Raw genomic sequence first — 26,496 nt, forward strand, 5'->3', positions numbered from 1 at the left:
TAGGATCTGTGCCTTCTTTCTTGCGTTTTGCCGTCAAACGAGGGCATGAACAGCCCCGCCGGCTGCTTCTATTTTTGCAAAGCGGTGCAGAAGGGCGGGCGGGCGGCCTTTCCATGTAAAGGAAGCTCTTGCCAGAACGGGCTGTAATTACACGCGTGCTTGACGGTGACAGCCAGAGCAAATTAGTCTGTATATACTTTTTAGGAGATATACAATTTACAGATTCTGCTGCTGGATTTGCAAGCATTTTTAAATATGATGTCTATATCTATCTTTTTCAATCATATCTATGGACATCTAAGTATGGCTGGATGGCCATCTGTCGGGAGGGATCGGATGGTGTCCTTCATAGCAGAATGGGGTTGGCCTAGATGACCTTTGGGGTCCCTCACAACTCTAGGATCCCGTTATTCCAGGATCCGTATTATTAACAGAAGCGGTATGGCCATCTGTCGGGAGGGATCGAATGGTGTCTTCTATGGCAGTGATATATCTTATATAGTTCTCTCAGTCATATCTATCTATCTATCTCTATATATCTATATCTATCTATCAATCTTCTTTCTCTTTCACTCATATCTATAGACATCTAACTACGGCTGGATGGTCCTCTGTCAGGGCAGATCAGATAGTACCATCCTCTATGACAGTGATATATCTTATATAGTTCTCTCAGTCATATCTATCTCTCTATTATCACTCTCTTTCAATCATATCTATAGGCATCTAACTATAGCTGGATGGCCATCTGTCAAGGGGGCTCGGGTTGTGCCCTCCATCTTGAAGAATGGGATTGGTATGGATGACCTTTGGGTTCCTTACCAACTCTAGGATCCTATAATTCCATGATATGTATTTTGAACAGAAGCTGGATGGCCCTCTGTCAGGAGGGATTGGATTGTGCCTTCCGTCTTGGCAGAATGAGGTTGGACTGGATGACCTTTGGAGTCCCTTTCAACTCTAGGATGCTATAATTCCATGATATGCATTTTTAACAGAAGCTAGATGGCCATCTGCCGGGAAGGATTGGATTGTGCCTTCTGTCTTGAGGAATGGGGGGTTGGTCTGGATGACCTTTGGGGTCTCTTCCAACTCTAGGATCCTATAATTCCATGATATGCATTTTTAACAGAAGCTGGATGGCCATCTGCCGGTAGGGATCGGATTGTGCCTTCTATCTTGGCAGAATGGGGTTGATCTGGATGACCTTTGGGGTCCCTTCCAACTCTAGGATTCTATGATACATATTTTTAGCAGAGGCTAAATGGCTCTCTGTTGGGTAGGATCGGATGGTGTCTTCCTTCGTTCATGGGGTTGGACTAGATGACCTTTTGGGCTCTCTCCCATCTCTGGGATGCTATAATTCTACGGAATGGGCCACTTTGCCACAGGATTCGGCCTCGTTTGGGTGGAGTTTCCAAGCTGGATTTAGTCTCCAAAACCTCAGTGGGGAAACGTGGGCCGAAACACTCTTCCGCCGCCGGACGTTGCGCTGGAACAGAACCCTAAAAATGGAAGAAAGGAGAGAGAGAAAGAGAAGGTTCTCCTTTTTGTGCTGAAGCCAGAACTCATTTGCAAACACGGCTCCGGATAATTGCCCGTCTCTACATATGTATGAAGATGAGCAATCGCCTCCTTCTGTGCGAAAATGATGATGAGGCGGAGTCATCCTCATTAGCGATTCCAATGTCATTGCCTTTGTTATGGCAACCCCATGAATGAGGGACCTCCAAGGTGCCCATCATCCATAGCTTGGGTCTTGCAATGTTGTTGACTTTCTTATGGCGACCCTATGAATGATGGACCTCCAAGGTGCCCGTCATCCATAGCTTGGGTCCTGCAATGTTGTTGACTTTCTTATGATGATGCTATGGATGAGGGACCTCCAAGGTGCCCATCGTCCATAGCTTGGGTCCTGCAATGTCAATGACTTTCTTATGGTGACCCTATGAATGATGGACCTCCAAGGTGCCCTTCATCCATAGCTTAGGTTTTGCAATGCCATTGACATTCTTATGGTGACCCTATGAATGATGGACCTCCAAAGTGCCCATCATCCACAGCTTGGGTCTTGCAATGTCATGGACTTTCTCATGGTGACCCTATGGATGAGGGACCTCCAAGGCACCCTCATTGTCATTGACCCTGTGAATGAGGGACCTCCAAAGCAGCCATCATCCATAGCTTGGGTCTTGCAATGTCAATGACTTTCTTATGGTGACCCTATGAATGATGGACCTCCAAGGTGCCCATCATCCATAGCTTAGGTCTTGTAATGTCGTTGACTTTCTTATGGTAACCCTATGAATGATGGACCTTCAAGTTACCCATCATCTATAGCTTGGGTCTTGCAATGTTGTTGACTTTCTGATGGTGACCCCATGAATGATGGACCTCCAAGGTGCCCATCATCCACAGCTTAGGTCTTGTAATGTTGTTGACTTTCTTATGGTGACCCCATGAATGATGGACCTCCAAGGTGCCCATCATCCACAGCTTAGGTCTTGCAATGTTGTTGACTTTCTTATGGTGACCCCCTGAATGATGGACCTCCAAGGTGCCCATTATCTATAGCTTAGGTCTTGCTATGTTGTTGACTTTCTTATGGTGACCCCCTGAATGATGGACCTCCAAGGTGCCCATCGTCCACAGCTCATGTCTTGCAGTGTCATTGACTTTCTTATGGTGACCCTATGGATGATGAACCTTCAAGGCACCCACCCTCCACAGATCAGGTCTTGCAATACCGTTGACTTTCTTATGGTGACCCCATGAATGATGGACCTCCAAGGCACCCATCATCCACAGCTTGGATCTTGCAGTATTTTTGACTTTCTTATGGTGACCTTGTGAATGAGGGACTTCCAAGATGGGCATCATCCATAGCTGAGATCTTGTAATGTTGGTGACTTTCTTATGGTGACCCTATGAATGATGGACCTCCAAGGTGCCCATCATCCACAACTTGGGTCTTGCAGTGCCATTGTCTTTTTTATGGTGACCCTATGAATGATCTACCACCAAGGTGCCCATCATCCATAGCTTGGATCTTGCGGTGTTTATGACTTTCTTATAATGACCCCATGTATGAGGGACCTCCAAGGCACCCATCATCCACAGCTCAGGTCTTTCAGTGCCATTGACTTTGTTATGGTGACCTTATAAATGGTGGACCTCCAAGGTACCCATTGTCCACATCTCAGGTCTTGCAATGTCATAGACTTTCTTATGGTAACCCTATGAATGAGGGACCTCCAAGGCACCCATCATCCATAGCTTGGGTCTTGCAATGTTCTTGACTTTCTTATGATGACCCTATGAAGATGGACCTCCAAGGAACCCATCATCCACAGCTCAGGTCTTCCAATGTCATTGACTTTCTTATGGCAACCCTTTGAATAAGGGACTTCCAAGTTGGCCATAATCCATAGCTTAGATCTTGAAATGTTGTTGACTTTCTTATGGTGACCCCCTGAATGATGGACCTCCAAGGTGCCCATCATCCACAGCTTAGGTCTTGCAATGTTGTTGATTTTCTTATGGTGACCTTATGTATGAAGGACCTCCAAGGTGCCCATCGTCCACATTTCAGGTCTTGCAATGTCATGGGCTTTCTTATGGCAACCCTATGAATGATGGACCTTTGAGGTGCCCATCATCCATAGCTTGGGTCTTGCAGTGTCGTGGACTTCTTTATGGTGACCCCATGAATGAGGGACCTCCAAGACCCCCATCATCCATAGCTCAGACCTTGCACTTGGGGTAGGTTTTGCGCTCTTCCTGAAGCCGAAGGGTTCTGCGGTTGCACAATTTCATGGAAACTTGAGCGACTCACCAACAAACACAACCCGTCCCCTTTTGCCGACCTCAAATCACTCAAGGGAGGCCTCCCTCCCTTTCTCTCTCTCTCGGCCTCCTTTTCCCCGAATGCAGAAGTGTGGCTTTCTGTCCTTGTGGCCTTAATTTGTTTTCTCCTCGTTTGAATTCCTCGCAGATTACAGGTTTGTCTGCGGGGAGGCCGTTCCCACAATGCTATAATTTGGCTCTGGGTTGAGAGAGACTGGCAGCCGCATCCCCACATGACGATGCCTCCTCGCCTCCCCACCAGCCCCCCCCCCTGCACTCCAAAGACAGCCCAGAAGAGAAGGGGGGCTCCAATATACTTTCCCCTTGACCATTCCTATGGCAAACGCCCCCTCCCTCCCTCCGTCCCCTTCCAAAGGTGAGGCTGAATGACCCTTGGGGCCAAAATTGAACTGCTTCCGGGTTCAGTGTTGATGGTGCTGCGGACATAATCATCATTTGCACTCTCAGTGGACTACGGTTGAGCAGGGATGTATGTCAATATACTCCAATATACGCACTAGCATAATTAGGTATCCAATGTTGCCTCTTTCTTGCGTTCGTTCGTTCTCTCTCTCTCTCTCTCTCTCTCTTTCTTTCTTTCTTTCTTTCTTTCTTTCTCTCCTCCCTGTCCCTGATACATCTCTGCCCACTCTCTCCTTTCCTTCCCTCCTTCATTTGCTTTCCCTCATGCACTTTCCCTCTTCCTTCCTTTGCTTTCCCTTCATACACCTTCTCTTCTTCTTAGTTCCTTCCTTCATTCGTTCATTCCTTCCTTCCTTTGCTTTTCCTCATACACCTTCTCTCCTCCTTTCGTTCCTTTGCTTTCCTTCATACACCTTCTCTTCACCTTCCTTCCTTCCTTTGCTTTTCCTTATACATCTTCTCTCCTCTTTTCGTTCCTTTGCTTTCTTTAATACACCTTCTCTTCTTCCTTCCTTTCCTTTCCTTTCCCTTCCCTTCATACACCATCTCTTCTTCTTAGTTCCTTCCTTCCTTTGCTTTCCTTCTTACACCTCTTCACCTTCCTTTCTCCCTTTGCTTTCCTTCATACATCTTCTTTTCTCCCTTCATTCCTTTGCTTTCCTTCATACACCTTCTCTTTTTCCTTCTTTCCTTTCCTTTCTTTTTCTTTCCCTTCATACACCTTCTCTTCTTATTAGTTCCTTCCTTCCTTTGTTCATTCCTTCCTTCCTTTGCTTTTCTTCATACATCTTCTCTCCTCCTTTGGTTCATTTGCTTTCCTTCATACACCTTCTTTTCTTCCTCCCTTCCCTTCCCTTCCCTTTCATTTCCCTTCCCTTCATACACCTTCTCTTCTTCTTAGTTCCTTCCTTCCTTGCTTGCTTTACTTCTTACACCTTCTCTTCACCTTCCTTCCTTCCTTCCCCCCTTTGCTTTTCCTCATACATATTCTCTCCTCCTTTCGTTCCTTTGCTTTCCTTCATACACCTTCTCTTCTTCCTTTCCTTTCCCTTCCCTTCCCTTCATACACCATCTCTTCTTCTTAGTTCCTTCCTTCCTTCCTTTGCTTTCCTTCTTACACCTTCTCTTCACCTTCCTTCCTTCCTTTGTTCCTTTGCTTTCCCTCATACACCTTCTCTTCTTCCTTCTTTCCTTTCTTCCTTTCCTTTCCCTTCATACATCTTTTCTTCTTCTTAGTTCCTTTCTTTTTTCCTTCCTTCCTTCCTTGGCTTTCCTTCTTACACCTTCTCTTCACCTTCCTTCCTTCCTTTCTTCTTTTTCTTTCCTTCTTATACCTTCTCTTCTTCCTTCCTTCCTTCCTTCCTTTGCTTTCCCTCTTGCATCTTCTCTTGTTCCATCCCTCCTTTGCTTTCCTTCATACATGTACTCTTCCTTCCTTCGTTTTCCCTTCCTTTTCTTCCTTCCTTCCCTTTCTTTAATCACTTCTTGTTACTCTTCCTTTCTCTTTCCTTCCTTTCCTCTCCTCATACCTTTCCCCACTAAGTCCCAGTAAGTCGCTTTCTGAACCAGTGGGAATCCCAATCCAAGCTGGTTTCTTGCCTTCAGGGGAAAGATCACTTGGATCGCCTTGCGTCAGGATTCCTTGGTGGCCAGTTTCGATTTGGAGAAATATTTGCTCCTGTATATACACATATGCATACACACACACATGCATATATACATATACATACACACATACAGGAGATATATATATATATATATAGGACTGAGACAATTGGAAGTGAGAGGCATCTTATATTATTAGTATTATAATATTATTATTGTTTTATATTATAATAATATAATATAATATAATATAATATTAAATAATATTAAATAATATTATATTATATTACACTTACACAGGCCGTCCCCAGCGATGCCCGAGTTAGATATTTCGTAATGATAAGTCATGGTTTCGTTTTGGGGTTTTATGAATGGTCCCATTAGAAATACACACAACCCTCCGGATGTCGGGTACACACAGGGGTCTTTGGGCAGCGGTGGACTACAACTCCCATCATCCTGGGCAGTTCAACTGGGCTCAGAGTGCATGCATTCAAGAGCACAAATGCACCCAGGGATTTCTGCTCTGAAAGCCTGGAAAGAGCAGCAGCAGGCCATGCTCGTCCGGTTCTCTCGGAATATGCAGATGAGATGCAAATGATCCCGGGCTCATTCCTCCCTCTGGCAGTTTCTGTCAGGGCTGGGAAAGCAGGAAGGATCTCGCTCAGCGTATATTTTGCAGGTTGCTATTGAAAACCAGTGGGGTTGGGTGGCTCTTTGGGTGCGTCTACACTGTGGAATTAATGCAGTTTGATACCCCTTTGATCCCAAGAATAGGACAACTCAACAGCAATAATGCCCTAGAGTGATTCGGTGACTCTTAGGGTGCATCTACACTGTATAATTTATTATTATTATTATTATTATTATTATTATTATTATTATTATGTATACCCTGCTTTGTTCTATGATATTTTGGTCTGGATGGCCATCTATTGGGAAGGATCGAATGGTGTCTTTTATGGCAGGTTGGATTTTATGACCCTTGGAGTCTCTTCCAACTCTAGGACTCTATGATATGTATGTTTTAATAGAGGCTTGATGGCCATCTGTCGGGAGGTATCAAATGGTGTCTTTTACTGCAGAAGGGGGTTGGACTGGATGGCCCTTGGGGATCCTTTCTAACCCTAGGATTCTGTAACATGCATTTTGAATAGAGGCTTGATGGCCATCTGTCGGGAGGGATCGAATGGTGTCTTTTAAGGCAGAAGGGGGTTGGACTGGATGGACCTTGGCGGTCCCTTCCAACTCTAGGAGTCTGTAATATGCATTTTGAAGAGAACCTTGATGGCCATCTGTTGGGAGGGATCGAATGGTGTCTTTTACGACAGAAGGAGGTTGGACTGGATGGCCATCTGTCGACTCTAGGATTCTGTAACATCCATTTTGAATAGAACCTTGATGGCCATCTGTCGGGAGGGATCGAATTGTGTCTTTTAAGGCAGAAGGGGGTTAGACTGGATGGCCCTTGGGGATCCCTTCCAAATCTAGGATTCTGTAACATGCATTTTGAATAGAATCTTGATGGCCATCTGTCAAGAGGGATCGAATGGTGTCTTTTACGACAGAAGGGGGTTGGACTGGATGGCCTTTTGGGGTCCCTTCCAACTCTGGGATTCTGTAATACGCTTTGATGGCTATCTGTTGGGAGGGATCGAATGTTGCCTTTTAAGGCAGAAGGGGGTTGCACTGGATGACCTTTGGTGATCCCTTCCAACTCTAGGAATCTGTAACATGCATTTTGAATAGAGGCTTGATGGCCATCTGTCGGGAGGGATCGAATGGTGTATTTTAAGGCAGAAGGGGGTTGGACTGGATGGCCTTTGGGGGTCCCTTCCCACTCTGGGATGCTGTGCTTGCATGTTGGGAGTGTTGCCGCAACCCGGCTTTGAATCCATGCTTTGAATTCAGAGCTGGAGCCAGGCATCCTGGCCGGTTCCATGGGAAGCCTGCGTGTGCGCAACCATGCCATAAATAAATGCATGAGGATTGCAATTAAGCGGCGGCGGCAGCATTGTGCATGTGTGCATGTGTGTCGCAAGGCCACTTCTCATGGAAACGGGCGTTGGCCCCTTGTGACATGCTGATGAATGTTCTGATGAGTATAATTGGCTCCCGGATCCGCCACCCGGGGTTGTTTTGCCTTCCGTGTTGTTGCGCCAGGTATGTCTGCTCTCGGGAGGACATGCCTTGCGTGTCATTCCCGTGAGCAAAGCCCGTTCCCAGGGCTATTCATAGGAAGTGGGTCAAGGCCCTTCCTGGCCTACATCCGCTAATAATAATAATAGGAATAGTAATCATTAATAATAATAGTAAAAGTAGTAGTAGTAGTAGTAATAATAATAATAATAATAATAATAATAATAATAGACTGGTTGGCCATCTGTCAGGAGGGATCGGATGGTGTCCTTCTGTGTGGCAAGGGGTTGGATTGTATCAAGTCCCTTCCTGGCCTACATCAGTTAATAATAATAGTAAAAGTAGTAGTAGTAGTAGTAATAATAATAATAATAATAATAATAATAGACTAGTTGGCCATCTGTCAGGAGGGATCGGATGGTGTCCTTCTATATGGCAAGAGGTTGGATTGTATTAAGTCCCTTCCAGGCCTACATTAGTTAAAAATACTACTACTACTACTACTACTACTAATAATAATAATAGAGACTGGTTGGCCATCTGTCAGGAGGGATCGGATGGTGTCCATTTGCGTGGCAAGGGGTTGGATTGGATCAAGTCCCTTCCTGGCCTACATCAGTTAATAATAATAGTAAAAGTAGTAGTAGTAGTAGTAGTAATAGTAATAATAATAATAATAGACTGGTTGGCCATCTGTCAGGAGGGATCAGATGGTGTCCTTCCGCATGGCAAGGGGTTGGATTGTATTAAGTCCCTTCCTAGCCTACATTAGTTAATAATAGTACTAATAATACTAATACTACTACTACTAATAATAATAGATGCTGGTTGGCCATCTGTCAGGAGGGATCGGATGGTGCCCTTCTGCGTGGCAAGGGGTTGGATTGGATCAAGTCCCTTCCTGGCCTACATCAGTTAATAATAATAGTAAAAGTAGTAGTAGTAGTAGTAGTAGTAATAATAATAATAATAGTAATAATAATAATAGACTGGCTGGCCATCTGTCAGGAGGGATTGGATGGTGTCCTTCTACATGGCAAGAGATATCAAGTCCCTTCCTGGCCTACATCAGTTAATAATACTACTAATAATACTAATACTACTATTACTACTAATAACAGTAATAATAATAATAATAATAATAGAGACTGGTTGGCCATCTGTCAGGAGGGATCGGATGGTGTCCTTCTACATGGCAAGGGACTCGATTGTATCAAGTCCCTTTCTGGCCTATATCAGTTAATAATACTACTTATAATACTAATACTACTCTTACTACTAATACTACTATACTATTACTACTAATAACAACAACAACAACAGCAACAATAATAGAGGCTGGTTGGCCATCTGTAAGGAGGGATTGGATGGTGTCCTTCTGTATGGCAAGGGGCTGGACTGGATCAAATCTCTTCCTGGCCTACATTGGTTAATAATAATACTAACAGTACTACTACTACTACTACTAATAATAATAATAATAGAGGCTGGTTGGCCATCTGTCAGGAAGGATCGGATTGTGTCCTTCTGTATGGCAAGGGGCTGGACTGGATCAAGTCCCTTCCTGGCCTACATTGGTTAATAATAATATTAATAATAATAATGATGATAATAATGATAATAATAATAAGGCTGATAATAATAATAATATTGATAATAATGATAATAATGCCAATAATATTGATATTGATAATAATAATAATAAAATGATTAGAGGAGTATTGATAATAATATTATGAATAATGATAATAACAACGACAATATTGATAATGATGATAATAATGCCAATAATAAAATGATAATAATGATAATAATAATAATAAAAATGATTAGAGGAGTATTGATAATAATATTATTAATAATGATAATAATAACAATGACAATATTGATAATGATGATAATAATGCCAATAATAAAATGATAATAATGATTAATTATAATAACAATATTAATTACAATAACTATAATAACAACAATAATAAAATTATGACAATAATAATAATGATGATAATAGTGATAATAATACACATGATAATAATAATAATAATAACAATTATAAAATAATATAAATAAATAAATAAATATATTGATAATAGGGATGATGATAAAATGATTATGATTGTATTGTTAATAATAATAACAATTATTACAAAATAATAATTATAAATAAATAAATAATTATATTGATAATGATGATAATGATGATAATGATGCTAATGATAATAATGATTATGATTGTATTGTATTGTATCGTCGAAGGCTTTCATGGCCGGAATCACTGGGTTGCTGTGAGTTTTCTGGCCGGTAGCATTCTCTCCTGACATTTCACCCACATCTATGGCAGGCATCCCCAGAGGTTGCGAGGTCAATAATGATATTGATATGAATACTAATGAATAATGATGATGATGATGACAATGCTCATATTGATCATGATTATGATATTCTTATTCTTATTATTATTATTATGGCTGCCCTGTCAATCAATCTGCCTTCTGCCCTCTGATGCCTCTCCTTCTCCTCTCTTGCAGGGGTCTTGCTGGACATCCAGCAGCATTTCGGGGTCAAGGACAGTGGGGCCGGCCTCCTGCAGACAGGTGAGAGGAACGACGAGAGTGGTGGGCGGCTCTTCCCTTTCTCCGAGTGAGCGAGCGAGCGCAGCGCATCCCTCCCGCAGCCAAGGTTGCGCTGACCTTGCTGGCGGCGGCTTTGTTCTAAATCGCAGCCAGTGGGGAAATGCGCCTTTTTTAATGCTTTCTGCCCTTGTTCGGCTCCCGCTCGGCCTGGGATTTGTCGTTTGGAACAAGCGACAATTAGAACGGCTGCGTGTTTGGACGTGCAGCATCCTCCAAAAGGGGAGCACAGGGACGGATCCAATCCGATCCCTCCTGACAGATGGCCATTCAGCCTCGGCGAGACAAATCCATATCATAGATATGGATTTGTAGACATCATAGATATCATAGATGGCCCAAGGGCCATCTAGTCCAACCCCTTTCTTTCTGCCATGTAGGAAGACACCTTCTAACCCCTCCCAAAAGGGGAGCACAGGGACAGATCTGATCCGATCCCCCCCGACAGATGGCCATTCAGCCTCGGCGAGACAAATCCATATCATAGGATCATGGAGTTGGAAGAGACCCCAAGGGCCATCTAGTCCAACCCCTTTCTTTCTGCCATGTAGGAAGACACCATCCAATCCCTCCTGACAGATGGCCATCCAAGCTCTGCTAATATTATTATTATTATAGAAATATTATTATTATTATTATTATTATTATTATTATTATTATTATTATTGAAATAATAATAATAGGATCCCAAAGTTGGAAGAGACCCCAAGGTCCATCCGGTCCAAGCCCTGTCTATCATGTAGGAAGGCACCATCCAATCCTTCCCAACAGATGGCCATCCGAGCTCCGATAATAATAATAATAATAATAATAATAATAATAATAATAATAATAATAATAGAAATAATAATAATAGGAACCTAGAGTTGGAAGAGACCCCAAGGGCCATCTAGTCCAACCCCTATCTGTCATGTAGAAAGACACCATCCAACCCCTCCCAACAGATGGCCATCCAAGTTCTGCTCATCATAATAATAGTAGTAGTAATACTACTACTACTACTACTACTAATAATAATAATAATAATAGAAATAATAATAATAATAGGATACTAGAGTTGGAAGAGACCCCAAGGTCCATCCGGTCCAAGCCCTGTCTATCATGTAGGAAGGCACCATCCAACCCCTCCCAACAGATGGCCATCCAAGTTCTGCTCATAATAATAATAGTAGTAATAATAATACTAATAATACTAATAATAATAGAAATAATAATAATAATAATAATAATAGGATACTAGAGTTGGAAGAGACCCCAAGGTCCATCCGGTCCAAGCCCTGTCTATCATGTAGGAAGGCACCATCCAATCCTTCCCAACAGATGGCCATTCAAGCTCCGTTAATAATAATAATAGTAATAATAATAGGATCCTAGTTGGAAGAGACATCAAGGGCCATCTAGTCCAACCCCCTTCTTTCTGCCATGTAGGAAGACACCATCTAATCCCTCCTGACAGATGGCCATCCAAGCTCTGCTAATATTATTATTATAGACATATTATTATTATTATTATTATTATTATTATTATTATTATTATTATAGAAATAATAATAGGATCCCAGAGTTGGAAGAGACCCCAAGGTCCATCCGGTCCAAGCCCTGTCTATCATGTAGGAAGGCACCATCCAATCCTTCCCAACAGATGGCCATCCAAGCTCCGTTAATAATAATAGTAAGAATAATAATAATAGTAATAATAACAATAGGATCCCAGAGTTGGAAGATACCCCAAGGGCCATCTAGTCCAACCCCTATCTGTCATATAGTAAGACACTATCCAACCCCTCCCGACAGATGGCCATCTAAGCTCTGCTAATAACAGTAATAGTAGTAATAATAATAATAATAATAATAATAGGATCCTAGAGTTGGAAGAGACCCCAAGGGCTGTCTAGTCCAACCCCTTTCTGCCAGGCAAGAAAGACACAATCCGATCCCTCCCGACAAATGGATATCCAAGCTCTGCTAATAATAATAATAGTAGTAGTAGTAGTAGTAGTAGTAATAATAATGATAATAATAATAATGAAAATAGGATCCTAGAATTGGAAGAGACCCCAAGGGCCATCTAATCCAACCCCTATCTGTCATATAGGAAGACACCACCCAACCCTTCCCGACAGATGGACATCCAAGCTCTGCTAGTAATAGTAGTAGTAGTAACACTAATAATAATAATAATAATAATAATAATAATAATAATAATAATAGGAACTAGAGTTGGAAGAGACCCCAAGGACCATCTTGTCCAACCGTTTTCTTCTGCCAGGCAAGGACACAATCCGTTCCCTCCCGACAGATGAACATCCAAGTTCTGCTAATAATAATAATAATAATAATAATAATAATAACAGGATCCCAGAGTTGAAAGAGACCCTAAAGGGCCATCTAGTCCATCCTCTATCTGTCATGTAAAAAGACACCATCCAACCCCTCCCGACAGATGGCCATCCAAGTTCTGCTAATAATAATAATAATAATAATAATAGAAATAATAATAATAGGATCCTAGAGTTGGAAGAGACCCCAAGGTCCATCTAATCCAATCTGTATCTGTCATATAGTAAGACACCATCCAACCTTTCTCAACAGATGGCCATCCAAGCTCTGCTAATAATAGTAGTAGTAGTAGCAATAATAATAATAATAATAATAATAATAGGATCCTAGAGTTGAAAGAGACCCCAAGGGCCACCTAGTCCAACCCCATTTTTGCCCAGCAAGAAGGACACAATCCGATCCCTCCCGACAGATGGACATCCAAACTGTTAAGACTCAAAGAAGAGTTGGAAGAGACCCCCAATGGCCATCCAGTCCTACATTCTTCTGTCAGGCAAGAAAACACAATCAAAACCCTCCCAGCAGATGGCCATCCAGCCTCGGTTGACAAACTTCCTGAGAATAGGTCACAAAATCCTCTTGCTAACACAATTAGGGGATACTAGAAGTTGTATTCCCCCCCAAAACAACAACAGCTAGTTCCACTCAGCTAAAGAACAGCATGCATTCGTGATGTGCTCCTGATGCGCCCGTATGCCAGTTGGCATCCCCTGATGAGAAACGCATCCTTCCTATTCCCGACATGTGCTCGGCGCATCGAAAGGGCACCATCTGGGCTTGAATAGAGAGCCAATCAAGGCAGTAAATCGGGAACACCACTAAGAATATCACCAATCATCATGTGATATTATTCATTATTATGACTAATATAGCAATAATATAATAATATCATATATGTGTATTTTATTCTTTCTGTGTAACTGTATATAAAAACGGATAGGCTGCTGCAGTGCGCTCTGCCTGGTGCAGCCCTTGAAGGCGAAAGAAAGGAAAGGCCGAGTGTTTGAGCCATACCTTTGGGTTCATTTTGCAATGGGGAAAAAAAACACAAAAACCCTGGCCTGCTATTTTTAAGGCGCTCCCCACCCGCCTGCTCAAAGTGGAGCATTTCCCAGAAGTGCCCTTTGGTAGGATTACTCACACTCTCCAAGGAGGAGGATGGCCCGAGTGGAAGATAATAGCCTCCTCCTTTTGGCAAAGGATCTTGCAGGAACACACACCTTTCGCCCCCTCTTAGGCCCTTAGGTCTTAGGCCCTTGTCAGCAGCTATATAGTGTCTACATTATATAGCTATAGTGGCTTAATATCTCTATCTATCTGCATACCTGCCTACCTTATCTGTCTGTCTATCTACCTATCTACCTATCTACCTACTTACTTATCTACCTAATCTATTTACCTAGTATCTATCTACCCATCTACCTACCTACGTATCTACCTTATTTATCTCTCTGTCTCCCTACCTACCTTATCTAGCTACCTACATATTTATCTGCCCATCTACCTACCTACCTAGCTACCTAATCTATTTATCTAGGTATCTATCTACCCATCTACCTACTTACCTACCTATCTACCTTTTTTATCTCTCTGTCTACCTACTTACCTTATTCAGCTACCTACATATTAGGCTTGGGCAATCCATGGTTCTAAATGTTTCTAAAGTACTTACAAAACTAAAGTTCTGGTGGTGAAAATTTCAGAACTCTAACAAAACTCTCAAAATTTAATTATTATTTCATTATTGGTGATTTTAATGACAGAACCAATTAGGAACTGCCATTTATTATGAAACTTTGAGAGTTTTGTTAGAGTTCTGAAATTTTCACCACCAGAACTTTAGTTTTGTAAGTACTTTAGAACCATTTAGAACCATGGATTGCCCAAGCCTACTACATATCTATATACCCATCTACCTAACTAGCTATTTACCTACCTATCTACCTTTTTTATCTCTCTGTCTACCTACCTATCTTATCTATCTACTTGCGTATCTATCTAACCATCTGCCTACCTACCTATCTACTTTATCTATCTGTCTGTCTATCTACCTACCTATCTTATCTATCTACTTACATACCTATCTAACCATCTACGTACCTACCTAACCATCTACGTACCTACCTAACCATCTACCTACCTAACTATCTACCTTATCTGTCTGTCTACCTACCTACCTCTTACCTATCTACTTACCTCTCTAACCATCTATCTGCCTACCTGTCTACCTACCTATCTTATCTATCTACTTACGTATCTATGTAACCATCTACCTGCCTACCCATCTACTTTATCTATCTGTCTGTCTATTTACCTACCTATCTTATCTATCTACTTACGTATCTATCTACCATCTACCTTCCTACCTATCTACCTACCTTATGTATCTGCCTGTCTCTACCTATCTACCTACCTATCTTATCTACTTATCTATCTACCCATCTACCTACCTAATTTATCTGTCTACCTACATATCTATACATATCTACCTACTTACCTACCTATCTACCTACCTATCTATCTACCTCCCTTATATATCTGTCTAACCATCTACCTACCTACCTATCTACTTTATCTACCTGTCTGCCTACCTGTCTGCCTTATCTATCTACCTACGTGTATAGATAGAAAGGATCAGCTCCAGGCCTCTAGGGATGAATGTATGCAGTGTTCAGGTGCAGCCAGAAGAGGGCAGTGTATAGATAGAAAGGATCAGCTCCAGACCTCTAGGGATGAATGTATGCAGTGTTCAGGTGCAGCCAGAAGAGGGCAGTGTATAGATAGAAAGGATCAGCTCCAGACCTCTAGGGATGAATGTATGCAGTGTTCAGGTGCAGCCAAAAGAGGGCAGTGTATAGATAGAAAGGATCAGCTCCAGGCCTCTAGGGATGAATGTATGCAGTGTTCAGGTGCAGCCAGAAGAGGGCAGTGTATAGATAGAAAGGATCAGCTCCAGACCTCTAGGGATGAATGTATGCAGTGTTCAGGTGCAGCCAAAAGAGGGCAGTGTATAGATAGAAAGGATCAGCTCCAGGCCTCTAGGGATGAATGTATGCAGTGTTCAGGTGCAGCCAGAAGAGGGCAGTGTATAGATAGAAAGGATCAGCTCCAGGCCTCTAGGGATGAATGTATGCAGTGTTCAGGTGCAGCCAGAAGAGGGCAGTGTATAGATAGAAAGGATCAGCTCCAGACCTCTAGGGATGAATGTATGCAGTGTTCAGGTGCAGCCAAAAGAGGGCAGCGTATAGATAGAAAGGATCAGCTCCAGACCTCTAGGGATGAATGCATGCAGTGTTCAGGTGGATCCATCCCTCAACCAGAAATGGATCTGTATGCTATTTTGGGGGAAAATTATACCTTTGTGTTGCGAACACAGGAAAGGCTTCCTTGCCCAGAACCGGATGGATGGCCCTGGGTCTATTTCTGCCTCTGACCCGCCCTGAGACAGGTGGGCCTCTGTCGCGCCTTGTCTAATGGTTGGAAAGGCCTTTCTCTCTCTCTCTCTCAATCTCTCTCTCAGTTTCGGGGGCTGTCTGTGGACGGGGGGAAAGGGTTCGCCTTCCCAGGCCCAGACACGCTTCTCCCTTCACGCTCCGCTGCCCATGCGCATCTGCTGCGCACGGAGATTGCCATTCACCCGGCAACTCGCCTCTCGCCACAGTGAAATTGGAAGGCCACTGGATATGGACTTGACAGCGAAGGGAAAACAACAATCCGACAACAGCTTACCTGCTTGGAATTGAAATGGGAGCAGAGGAAGTGTTTAACCAGGTTGCGATTTGGGAAGAGAAGCAAACTACATGTCTATATGTAGGCCAGGAAGGGACCGGATCCAGTCCAGCCCCTTGCCATACCCTTTAATACACTTTCCCCAACCAATTAGGAAATGATATTGATAACCTAGCGACAGAAATCGTGTTAGATAGCGTTCTATGTGTCTCGATGCCGCGTGCAATGAGAGGCGCCTCCGAACGCGTTTGGCTGCGCTTCTCCGCCATCTGCATCTCCTCCTTTGTTCTCTCTTCCCGCTCTTCCCATCTTCAGAAGGAAAAATAGCCATGCTTAAGACCATATATTGGGTGACAAAACACAGCGCCTGTTTCAGTCGGTAGGGAAAGAGCTGAAGGTAGAATAAAAGAGAAATTATCTGATTATTGTTTAGGTATGAGATTGGCTCTTATAGAAGCTCCGGCTCAGGGAGAAGTGAGCTGTCACTTCCCTTTTTCATTTATAAACTTGTGTACCGACACAGTCCCCTTGCTTTCCTTCCTTTGTTCCTTTTCTTTCCTTTCTTTCCCTTCTTTTTCTCTCTCTCTTTCCTACCTTCCTTTCTTCTGTCCATCCCTCATTCTTGTTTCTCCCCTTCCCTTTGTTCCTTTTCCTTCTCTTTCTTTCCCTTCTTTTTCTCCTTCCTTCCCTCATTCTTCTTTCTCCCCCTCCGTTTGTTCCTTTTCCTTTTCTTTCTTTCCCTTCTTTTCTCCTTCCTTCCTTCTTTCCCTCATTCTTCTTTCTCTCCCTCACTTTGTTCCTTTTCCTTTCCTTTCTTTCCCTTCTTTTTCTCCATCCTTCCCTCCTTCTCTCATTCTTCTTTCTCCCCCTCCCTTTGTTCCTTTTCCTTCTCTTTCTTTCCCTTCTTTTTCTCTTTCTTTCTTTCCTTCCATCCTTCCCTCATTCTTCTTTCTCTCCCTCCCTTTGTTTCTTTCCTTTTCTTTCCCTTCTTTTTCTTTTCCTTTTCTTCCTTCCTTCCGTCCTTCCCTCATTCTTCTTTCTCTCCCTCACTTTGTTCCTTTTCCTTCTCTTTCTTTCCCTTCTTTTTCTCCTTCCTTCCTTCCATCTATCCTTTCCTCATTCTTCTTTCTCTCCCTCCCTTTGTTTCTTTCCTTTTCTTTCCCTTCTTTTTCTTTTCCTTTTCTTCCTTCCTTCTGTCCTTCCCTCATTCTTCTTTCTCTCCCTCACTTTGTTCCTTTTCCTTCTCTTTCTTTCCCTTCTTTTTCTCCTTCCTTCCTTCCCTCATTCCTTTTTCTCCCCTCCCTTTGTTCCTTTTCCTTTCCTTTCTTACCTTTCTTTTTTTCTTTCTTTCCTTCTTTCCTTCCTTTTGTCCTTCCCTCATTCTTCTTTCTCCCCTCACTTTGTTCCTTTTACTTCCCTTTCTTTCCCTTCTTTTTCTCTTTTCTTCTTTCTGTCCTTCCCTCATTCTTCTTTCTCCCTCTCCCTTTGTTCCTTTTCTTCCCTTATTTCCCTTCTTTTTCTCTTTCCTTCCTTCCTTCTTTCCTTTCCTCATTTTTCTTCCATACCATACCATTCTCTTCCTTCCCCTTCCTTCCCTCCCTTTGTTCCTTATTTCCTTTCTTTCCTTCTTTTTCTCTTTCTTTCTTCCCCTTCCTTCTCTCCTTTTTCTTTCTTCCCTTCACTTCCCTTTGTTCCTTATTTCCTCTCTTTCCCTTCTTTTTCTCTTTCTTTCTTCCCCTTTCTTCCCTCCTTTTTCTTCCTTCCCTTTACTTCCCTTTGTTCCTTCTTTCCTTTCTTTCCCTTCTTTTTCTCTTTTTCTCTTCCCCTTCCTTCTCTCCTTTTTCTTTCTTCCCACCCTTTGTTCCTTATTTCCTTTCTTTCCCTTCTTTTTCTCTTTCTTTCTTCCCCTTTCTTCCCTCCTTTTTCTTCCTTCCCTTTACTTCCCTTTGTTCCTTCTTTCCTTTCTATCCCTTCTTTTTCTCTTTCTTTCTTCCCCTTCCTTCTCTCCTTTTTCTTCCTTCCCTTTACTTCCCTTTGTTCCTTCTTTCCTTTCTTTCCCTTCTTTTTCTCTTTTTTCCTTCCCCTTCCTTCCCTCCTTTTTCTTTCTTCCCTCCCTTTGTTCCTTCTTTCCTCTCTTTCCCTTCTTTTTCTTTCTTTCTTCCTTTTCCTTCCCTCCTTTTTCTTTCTTCCCTCCCTTTGTTCCTTCTTTCCTCTCTTTCCCTTCTTTTTCTTTCTTTCTTCCTTTTCCTTCCCTCCTTTTTCTTTCTTCCCTCCCTTTGTTCCTTCTTTCCTCTCTTTCCCTTCTTTTTCTTTCTTTCTTCCTTTTCCTTCCCTCCTTTTTCTTTCTTCCCTCACTTTGTTCCTTATTTCCTTTCTTTCCCTTCTTTTTCTCTTTCTTTCTTCCCCTTCCTTCCCTCCTTTTTCTTTCTTCCCTTTACTTCCTTTTGTTCCTTATTTCTTCTCTTTCCCTTCTTTTTCTCTTTCTCTTTCTTTCCTCCCTGCCTCCCTTCCCCTCATACTCACAGGCCACCTTTCTTTCCCAGTGACATTGCAGAGGTGCAGCCTCACAGCCTTTGTCAGAAGTCACCTGGGCAGGTGTCTGTGAGCGCAAGTCCTGCCTCAAATGGATGCAGTGCCGGATGGAGGGGCTGCATGTAGGGCTTGCACCTTTTGATGCCCTCCACTGATCTTTCCTTTTCTGTCTCCCCGGACAGTCTTCATCTGCAGCTTCATGGTGGCGGCACCCATCTTTGGCTACCTGGGCGACAGGTTCAACCGGAAGGTGATCCTCAGCTGCGGGATCTTCTTCTGGTCGGTCATCACCTTCTCCAGCTCCTTCATCACCCAAGAGGTGAGCGCTTTTGCGGATTTCACAAAGGAACAAAGGCCTTTGCAGCTAGCCCTTCCGCCAAAGCCATCACAGATGTATTCATTACTCACTTAGGTCCCCAGCCCAATTCTATCATTGGTGGGGTTCAGAATGCTCTTTGATTGTAGGTAAACTATAAATCCCAGCAACTACAACTCCCAAATGTCAAGGCCTCTTTTCCCCAAACTCCACCAGTGTTCACGTTTGGGCATATTATCTGTGCCAAGTTTGGTCCAGATCGATCATTGTTTGAGTCCACAGTGCTCTCTGGATGTAGGTGAACTACAACTCCCAAACTCAAGGTCAATGCCCACCAAACCCCCCCCCCCCCCAAGTATTTCCTATTGGTTGTGAGTGTTCTGTGTTCCAAGTTTGGTTCAATTCCATAGTTGGTAGAATTCAGAATGCTGTTTGATTGGAGGTGAACTATAAACCCCAGAAAATACAACTCCCAAATGCCAAGGCCTATTTCCCCCAAACTCCACCAGTGTTCACATCTGGGCATATTGAGTATCCGTGCCAAGTTTGGTCCAGATCCATCATTGTTTGGTCCAGATCCTTCCTACCTACCTACCTACCTACCTACCTATCTATCTATCTATCTATCTATCCATCTACCTACCTATCTATCTACCTACCTACCTACCTACCTACTTACCTAGCTACCTACCTACCTACTTACCTAGCTACCTACCTACCTAGCTATCAACCTATCTATCTACCTACTTACTTATCTATCTATATCTATCTACCTACCTATCTATCTACCTACCTGCATACCTACCTATCTACCTAACTATGTATCTACCTACCTACCTATCTGTCTACCTACCTATCTACCTAACTATGTATGTATCTACCTACCTACCTACCTATCTGTCTACCTACCTATCTACCTACCTATCTACCTATCTATCTATATCTATCGATTTACCTATCTATCTGCCTATCTATTTATCTATCTATCTATATCTATCTATTTACCTACCTATCTACCTACCTATGTATCTACCTACCTATTTACCTATCTACCTACCTATCTGCCTATCTATCTATATCTATCTATTTATCTATCTATCTATCTACCTACCTATCTACCTACCTATGTATCTACCTACCTATTTACCTATCTACCGACCTATCTGCCTATCTATCTATATCTATCTATTTACCTATCTATCTACCTACCTATCTACCTATCTGTCTGTCTGTCTACCTATCTACCTACCCATCTACCTACCTACCTACCTATCTGTCTGTCTACCTATCTATCTACCTATCTTTCTATCTACCTACCTACCTACCTATGTATCTACCTACCTATGTATCTGTCTATCTATCTATCTATCTATCTATCTATGCATGCCAAGTTTGGTCCATATCCATCATTGTTTGCGTCCACATTGCTGTCTGGATGTAGGTGAACTACAACTCCCAAACTCAAGGTCAATGCCCGCCAAACCCTTCCAGTATTTTCTCTTGGTCATGAGAGTTCTGTGTGCAAAGCTTGGTTCAATTCCATCGTTGGTGGAGTTCAGAATGCTCTTGGATTGGAGGTGAACTATAAATCCCAGCAACTACAACTCCCAAATGACCCAATCAGCTCCCTGCCCGGGTTGTAGGAAAGGGACAGGGCAGAGTTTCCTTCTCGCTCTGTTGGGATTGCAGCACAAAATGCGACACAAAGGCAGTGGCGGAAGAAGAGCCGGGAAATATAGGCTGAAGGGGATGGAAAAAGAAGGCCACGCAATCAAGGGCTGCGTGGAAAAATGCAAACCTCTTCCTTTTGCAATTGGAAAAGATACAGTTTACCTTTTGCAATGAGAAAGCAATTAGAAAATATACCGTTTTCCTTTTGCAATGTGAAAAGATACAGTTTACCTTTTGCAATGAAAACGCAATTGGAAAATATAGTTTTCCTTTTGCAATGTGAGAATAAACACTTTTCCTTTTGCAATTTGGAAAGATACACTTTTCTTTTTTCAATGAGAAAAGCAACCCATTTGTGTGTTTACGTCTGTTTTCCCCCTCTTTAATTCTATTTTAGTCTTTGTATGCTGGAAAGTTTAAATGGCATTGTTTTTGTGGTGAGCTGGATGGGCATCTGTCAGGAGGAATCGGATTGTGCTTTCCCCCAGGCAAAAGGGGGTTAATATCATCTTCATATAGAGTTGGAAGGGACCCGAAAGGCCATCCAGTCCAACCCCCTTTTGCCTGGTGGAAAGGCACAATCGGATCCCTCCCGACAGATGCCCATCCAGCTTATATCATCTTCATATAGAGTTGGAAGGGACCCCAAAGGCCACTTTTGCCTGGTGGAAAGGCACAATCCAATCCCTCCCAACAGATGCTCATCCAGCTTATATAATCTCCATATAGAGTTGGAAGGGACCCCAAAGGTCATCCAGTCCAACCCCCTTTTGCCTGGCAGGGAGGCACACTTCGATCCCTCCCGACAGATGTCCATCCAGCTTATATCACCTTCATATAGAATTGGACGGGACTCCACAGGCCATCCAGTCCAACCCCCTTTTGCCCTACAGGAAGGTACAATGCAATCCCTCCTGACAGATGCCCATCCAGCTTATATCATCTTCATATAGAGTTGGAAGGGACCCCAAAGGCCATCTAGTCCAATTCCCTTTTGCCTTGCAGGAAGGCACCATCTGATCCAGCTTATAGAGTTGGGAGATGATATAAGCTGGATGGGCATCTGTCAGGAGGGATTGGATTGTGCCTTCCTACCAGGCAACAGGGGGTTGGACTGGATGGCCTTTGGGGTCCCTTCCAACTCTGTATGAAAATTAAATTAATTAATATAAATTAATATAATATATTAATAAATAATAATAATAATAATAATAATGTATTAATATCGATGATGATGATGATGATGATGATGATGATAATAATAATAATAATGTGATTTCTAGGCTGCATCCATAAGAGCATAGTTTCAAAATCGAGGGAAGTCAAAAACTATAGTCAGACCTCAACTTTTTATTTATCGTGTCATCAGCAACCATACCATTGTATTACATTTCTAACAGAACAAAACAAACAAACATAAAAAAACACAGATTTTGCAAACTTGGTAGTTGATTAAATGTCCTTTGAGCAGTATCTGTCCCCTTGGAGTGCCTCTGGTGTTGCCGCAAGGAGGTCCTCCCTTGTGCATGTGGCAGGGCTCAGGGTGCATTGCAGGAGGTGGTCAGTGGTTTGCTCTTCTCCGCACTTGCATGTCGTGGACTCCACTTTGTGGCCCCATTTCTTCAGGTTGGCTCTGCATCTCGTGGTGCCAGAGCGCAGTCTGTTCAGCGCCTTCCAAGTCGCCCAGTCTTCTGTGTGCCCAGGGGGGAGTCTCTCATTTGGTATCAGCCATTGGTTGAGGTTCTGGGTTTGAGCCTGCCACTTTTGGACTCTCGCTTGCTGAGGTGTTCCAGCGAGTGTCTCTGTAGATCTTAGAAAACTATTTCTTGATTTAAGTCGTTGACGTGCTGGCTGAAACCCAAACAGGGGATGAGCTGGAGATGTCTCTGCCTTGGTCCTTCCGCTACTTCCCGGCGGATGTCAGGTGGTGCAATACTGGCTAGACAGTGTCATTTCTCCAGTGGTGTGGGGCGCAGGCACCCCGTGATAATGCAGCATGTCTCATTAAGAGCCACATCCACTGTTTGAGCGTGGTGAGATGTGTTCCACACTGGGCATGCGTACTCAGCAGCAGAGTAGCATAGCGCAAGGGCAGATGTCTTCACTGTGTCTGGTTGTGATCCCCAGGTTGTGCCAGTCAGCTTTCGTATGATATTGTTTCTAGCACCCACTTTTTGCTTGATATTCAGGCAGTGCTTCTTGTAGGTCAGAGCCCAGTCCAGAGTGACTCCTAAGTATTTGGGTGCGCTGCAATGCTCCAGTGGGATTCCTTCCCAGGTAATAATCCTCAGAGCTCGGGATACTTCTCTGTTCTTGAGATGAAAAGCACATGTCTGTGTTTTAGATGGATTAGGGGTCAGCTGGTTTTCCCTGTAATAGGCAGTAAGGGCGCCTAGAGCTTTGGAGAGCTTCTGTTCTACCATCTCAAAGCTCCCTGCTTGAGCAGTGATGTCACGATCATCAGCATAGATGAAGCTCTCTGTCCCTTCTGGCAGTGGCTGGTCATTTGTGTAAATGTTGAACATGGATGGAGCAAGCACGCTCCCCTGAGGCAGGCCGTTCTTCTGTTTCCGCCATCTGCTTCTCTGGCCCTGGGACTCAACAAAAAAGCTCCTGTTTTGTAGCAGGTTTCTTATGAGGCAGGTGAGGTGATTGCCTCAGAAGCAACCAGACCTCAACTGGAATATAATAATAGTAATAATAATGTATTAATATCAATAATAATAATAATAATAATAATAATAATAATAATGTGATTCTCGGTTGCATCCATAAGAGCATAGTGTCAAAATCGAGGGAAGTCAAAATCTATGGTCAGACCTCAACTGGAATAATAAGAAATTAAAAATTATTATTATTATTATTATTATTATTATTATTATCAATAGTAATAATAATGTGATTCTAGGCTGCTCCTCTGCCTTGGAAGGAGCCAAGGAAACCCACATTCAGCCATAAAACCGGCCCTGGAAAATCCCACGGCAAACGACATCCGTTCTGGAAGCCGAGGCCCTACTTTAGAAATTCCAGGAAAAAAGCCGCCTTGCTCCCTGCCAAAAGTTCCCAACGACAACAATGAGCCAAAGCCATAAAGGACAAAGTTGACATGTTCAGAGGCCGGGGAAGGAATGCAAAGCCTCGCCGTCAGGTTTCCTGCCCATCGCTCCCACATTCACGGCTTCTCCCTGGCGACACGAGAAAGAGGAAACGCACAAAGAGTTTCCGTTAAACACAAATACATGTGGAAAGAAGGCAGTTTCAAGAATGTCAGGAATTTATTGTTGTTGTTGTGTGTAAATACAGCCCAATAATAATGGTTAACAACAACAACAACAATTATTATTATTGGGCTGCATTGACACTGTGGAATAATAATAATAACAACAGTGACGACGACAACAACAATAATAATAATGGGGGTGCATTGACATTGATGGGAGCCCCCCATGATGCAGTGGGTTAAACCGCTGAGCTGCTGAACTTGTTGGCCGAAAGGTCACAGGTTCGAATTTGGGAGTGGCATGAGCTCCTGCTGTCAGCTCCAGCTTCTGCCAACCTAGCAGTTTGAAAACATGCAAATGTGAGTAGATGAATAGGTACTGCTCCGGTGGGAAGGTAAGGGTGCTCCATGCAGTCATGCCGGCCACATGACCTTGGAGGTGTCTATGGACAATACCAGCTCTTCAACTCTTAGAAATGGAGATGAGCACTAGAGTCCCAGAGTCGGCGCTCCATGCAGTCATGCTGGCCACATGACCTTGGAGGTGTCTAGGGACAATGCCGGCTCTTCGGCTTAGAAATGGAGATGAGCACCAGAGTCCCAGAGTCAGACACAACTGGACTTCATGTTAGGGGAGAACATTTACCTACCTTTACCTATTGGCATTAATAGTTTGATAAGAGAGAGAGAGCTAGATATAGATGAGAAATAGATAAGATGAGAGATAAATAGATGAGCAATAGATAAATAGATTGATAGATGAGATATAGGTATATGAGAGATAGATGTGAGATAGATAGACAGACAGACAGACAGACAGATGAGTGATAGATAAATAGATGATAGATAGATGGTATAAAAATAGATAAATAGATGATAGATGGATAGATAGATAGATGATAGATAAATAGATAGATGAGAGATAGGTAGATGAAAGATGTGAGTGAGATAGATAGATAGACAGACAGACAGATGAGTGATAGATAATTAGATGATAGATAGATGATATAAAAATGGATGGATGGATAGAAGATAAATAGATAAGAGAGATAGATAAGATGAGAGATAGATAGATGATCGATAGATAAATAGATTGATAGATAGGTAGATGAGAGATAGATAGACAGATGAGTGATAGATAAATAGATGATAGATGGATAGATAGATAGATAGATAGATAAAATGAGAGATAGATGACCAATAGATAAATAGATTGATAGATGAGAGATAGGTAGATGAGAGATAGATGTGAGATAGATAGACAGATGAATGATAAATAGATGAAAGATAGATGATATAAATTGATAAATAGATAAATAGATGATAGATAGATAGATAGATAGATAGATAGGAGAGATAAGATGAGACAGATAGATGAGCAATAGATAAATAGATTGATAGATGAGAGAGATAGATGAGAGATAGATGAGTGATAGATAAATAGATGATTGATAGATAGATGATATAAATTGATAAATAGATCAAAATAGATCAAAATAGATAAATAGATGATAGATAAATATATAGATAAGATCGAGAAGATGAGAGACAGATAGATAAGATGAGAGATAGATAGATGAGCAATAGATAAATAGATTGATAGATGAGAGATAGGTAGATGAGAGATAGATGTGAGATAGATAGAAAGACAGATGAGTGATAAATAGATGAAAGATAGATGATATAAATTGATAAGTAGATAGATAAAATAGATAGATGATAGATAAATAGATAAGAGAGATAAGATGAGAGACAGATAGATGAGCAATAGATAAATAGATTGATAGACAGATGAGTGATAAATAGATGAAAGATAGATGATATAAATTGATAAATAGATCAAAATAGATAAATAGATGATAGATGGATAGATAAGATGAGAGATAGATGAGCAATAGATAAATAGATTGATAGATGAGAGATAGATAGACAAATGAGTGATAGATAAATAGATGATAGATAATTATATAAATTGATAAATAGATAGATAAAATAGATAAATAGATGATAGATGGATTGATCGATCGATTGATAGATAAATA

General features: G+C 42.3%; 1 protein-coding gene across 2 annotated transcripts in view; it reads left to right on the forward strand.

The window, feature by feature from the left end:
- The window catches only part of SPNS2 (SPNS lysolipid transporter 2, sphingosine-1-phosphate), a 73,350-nt gene that overhangs the window by 14,639 nt on the left and 32,215 nt on the right, over positions 1-26,496 (forward strand). For both annotated transcript variants that reach the window (XR_009630249.2, XM_060756752.2), the window contains exons 2-3: positions 10,545-10,610; positions 19,430-19,566. Coding sequence is in view for 1 of the 2 variants with exons in the window: in XM_060756752.2 (XP_060612735.2) it covers positions 10,545-10,610; positions 19,430-19,566 (203 nt within the window). In the remaining variant the exon portion in view is untranslated. The remainder of the gene's footprint in view (positions 1-10,544; positions 10,611-19,429; positions 19,567-26,496) is intronic.

Source organism: Anolis sagrei, chromosome 11, assembly GCF_037176765.1.
Source record: "Anolis sagrei isolate rAnoSag1 chromosome 11, rAnoSag1.mat, whole genome shotgun sequence".
Classification (NCBI taxonomy): domain Eukaryota; kingdom Metazoa; phylum Chordata; class Lepidosauria; order Squamata; family Dactyloidae; genus Anolis; species Anolis sagrei.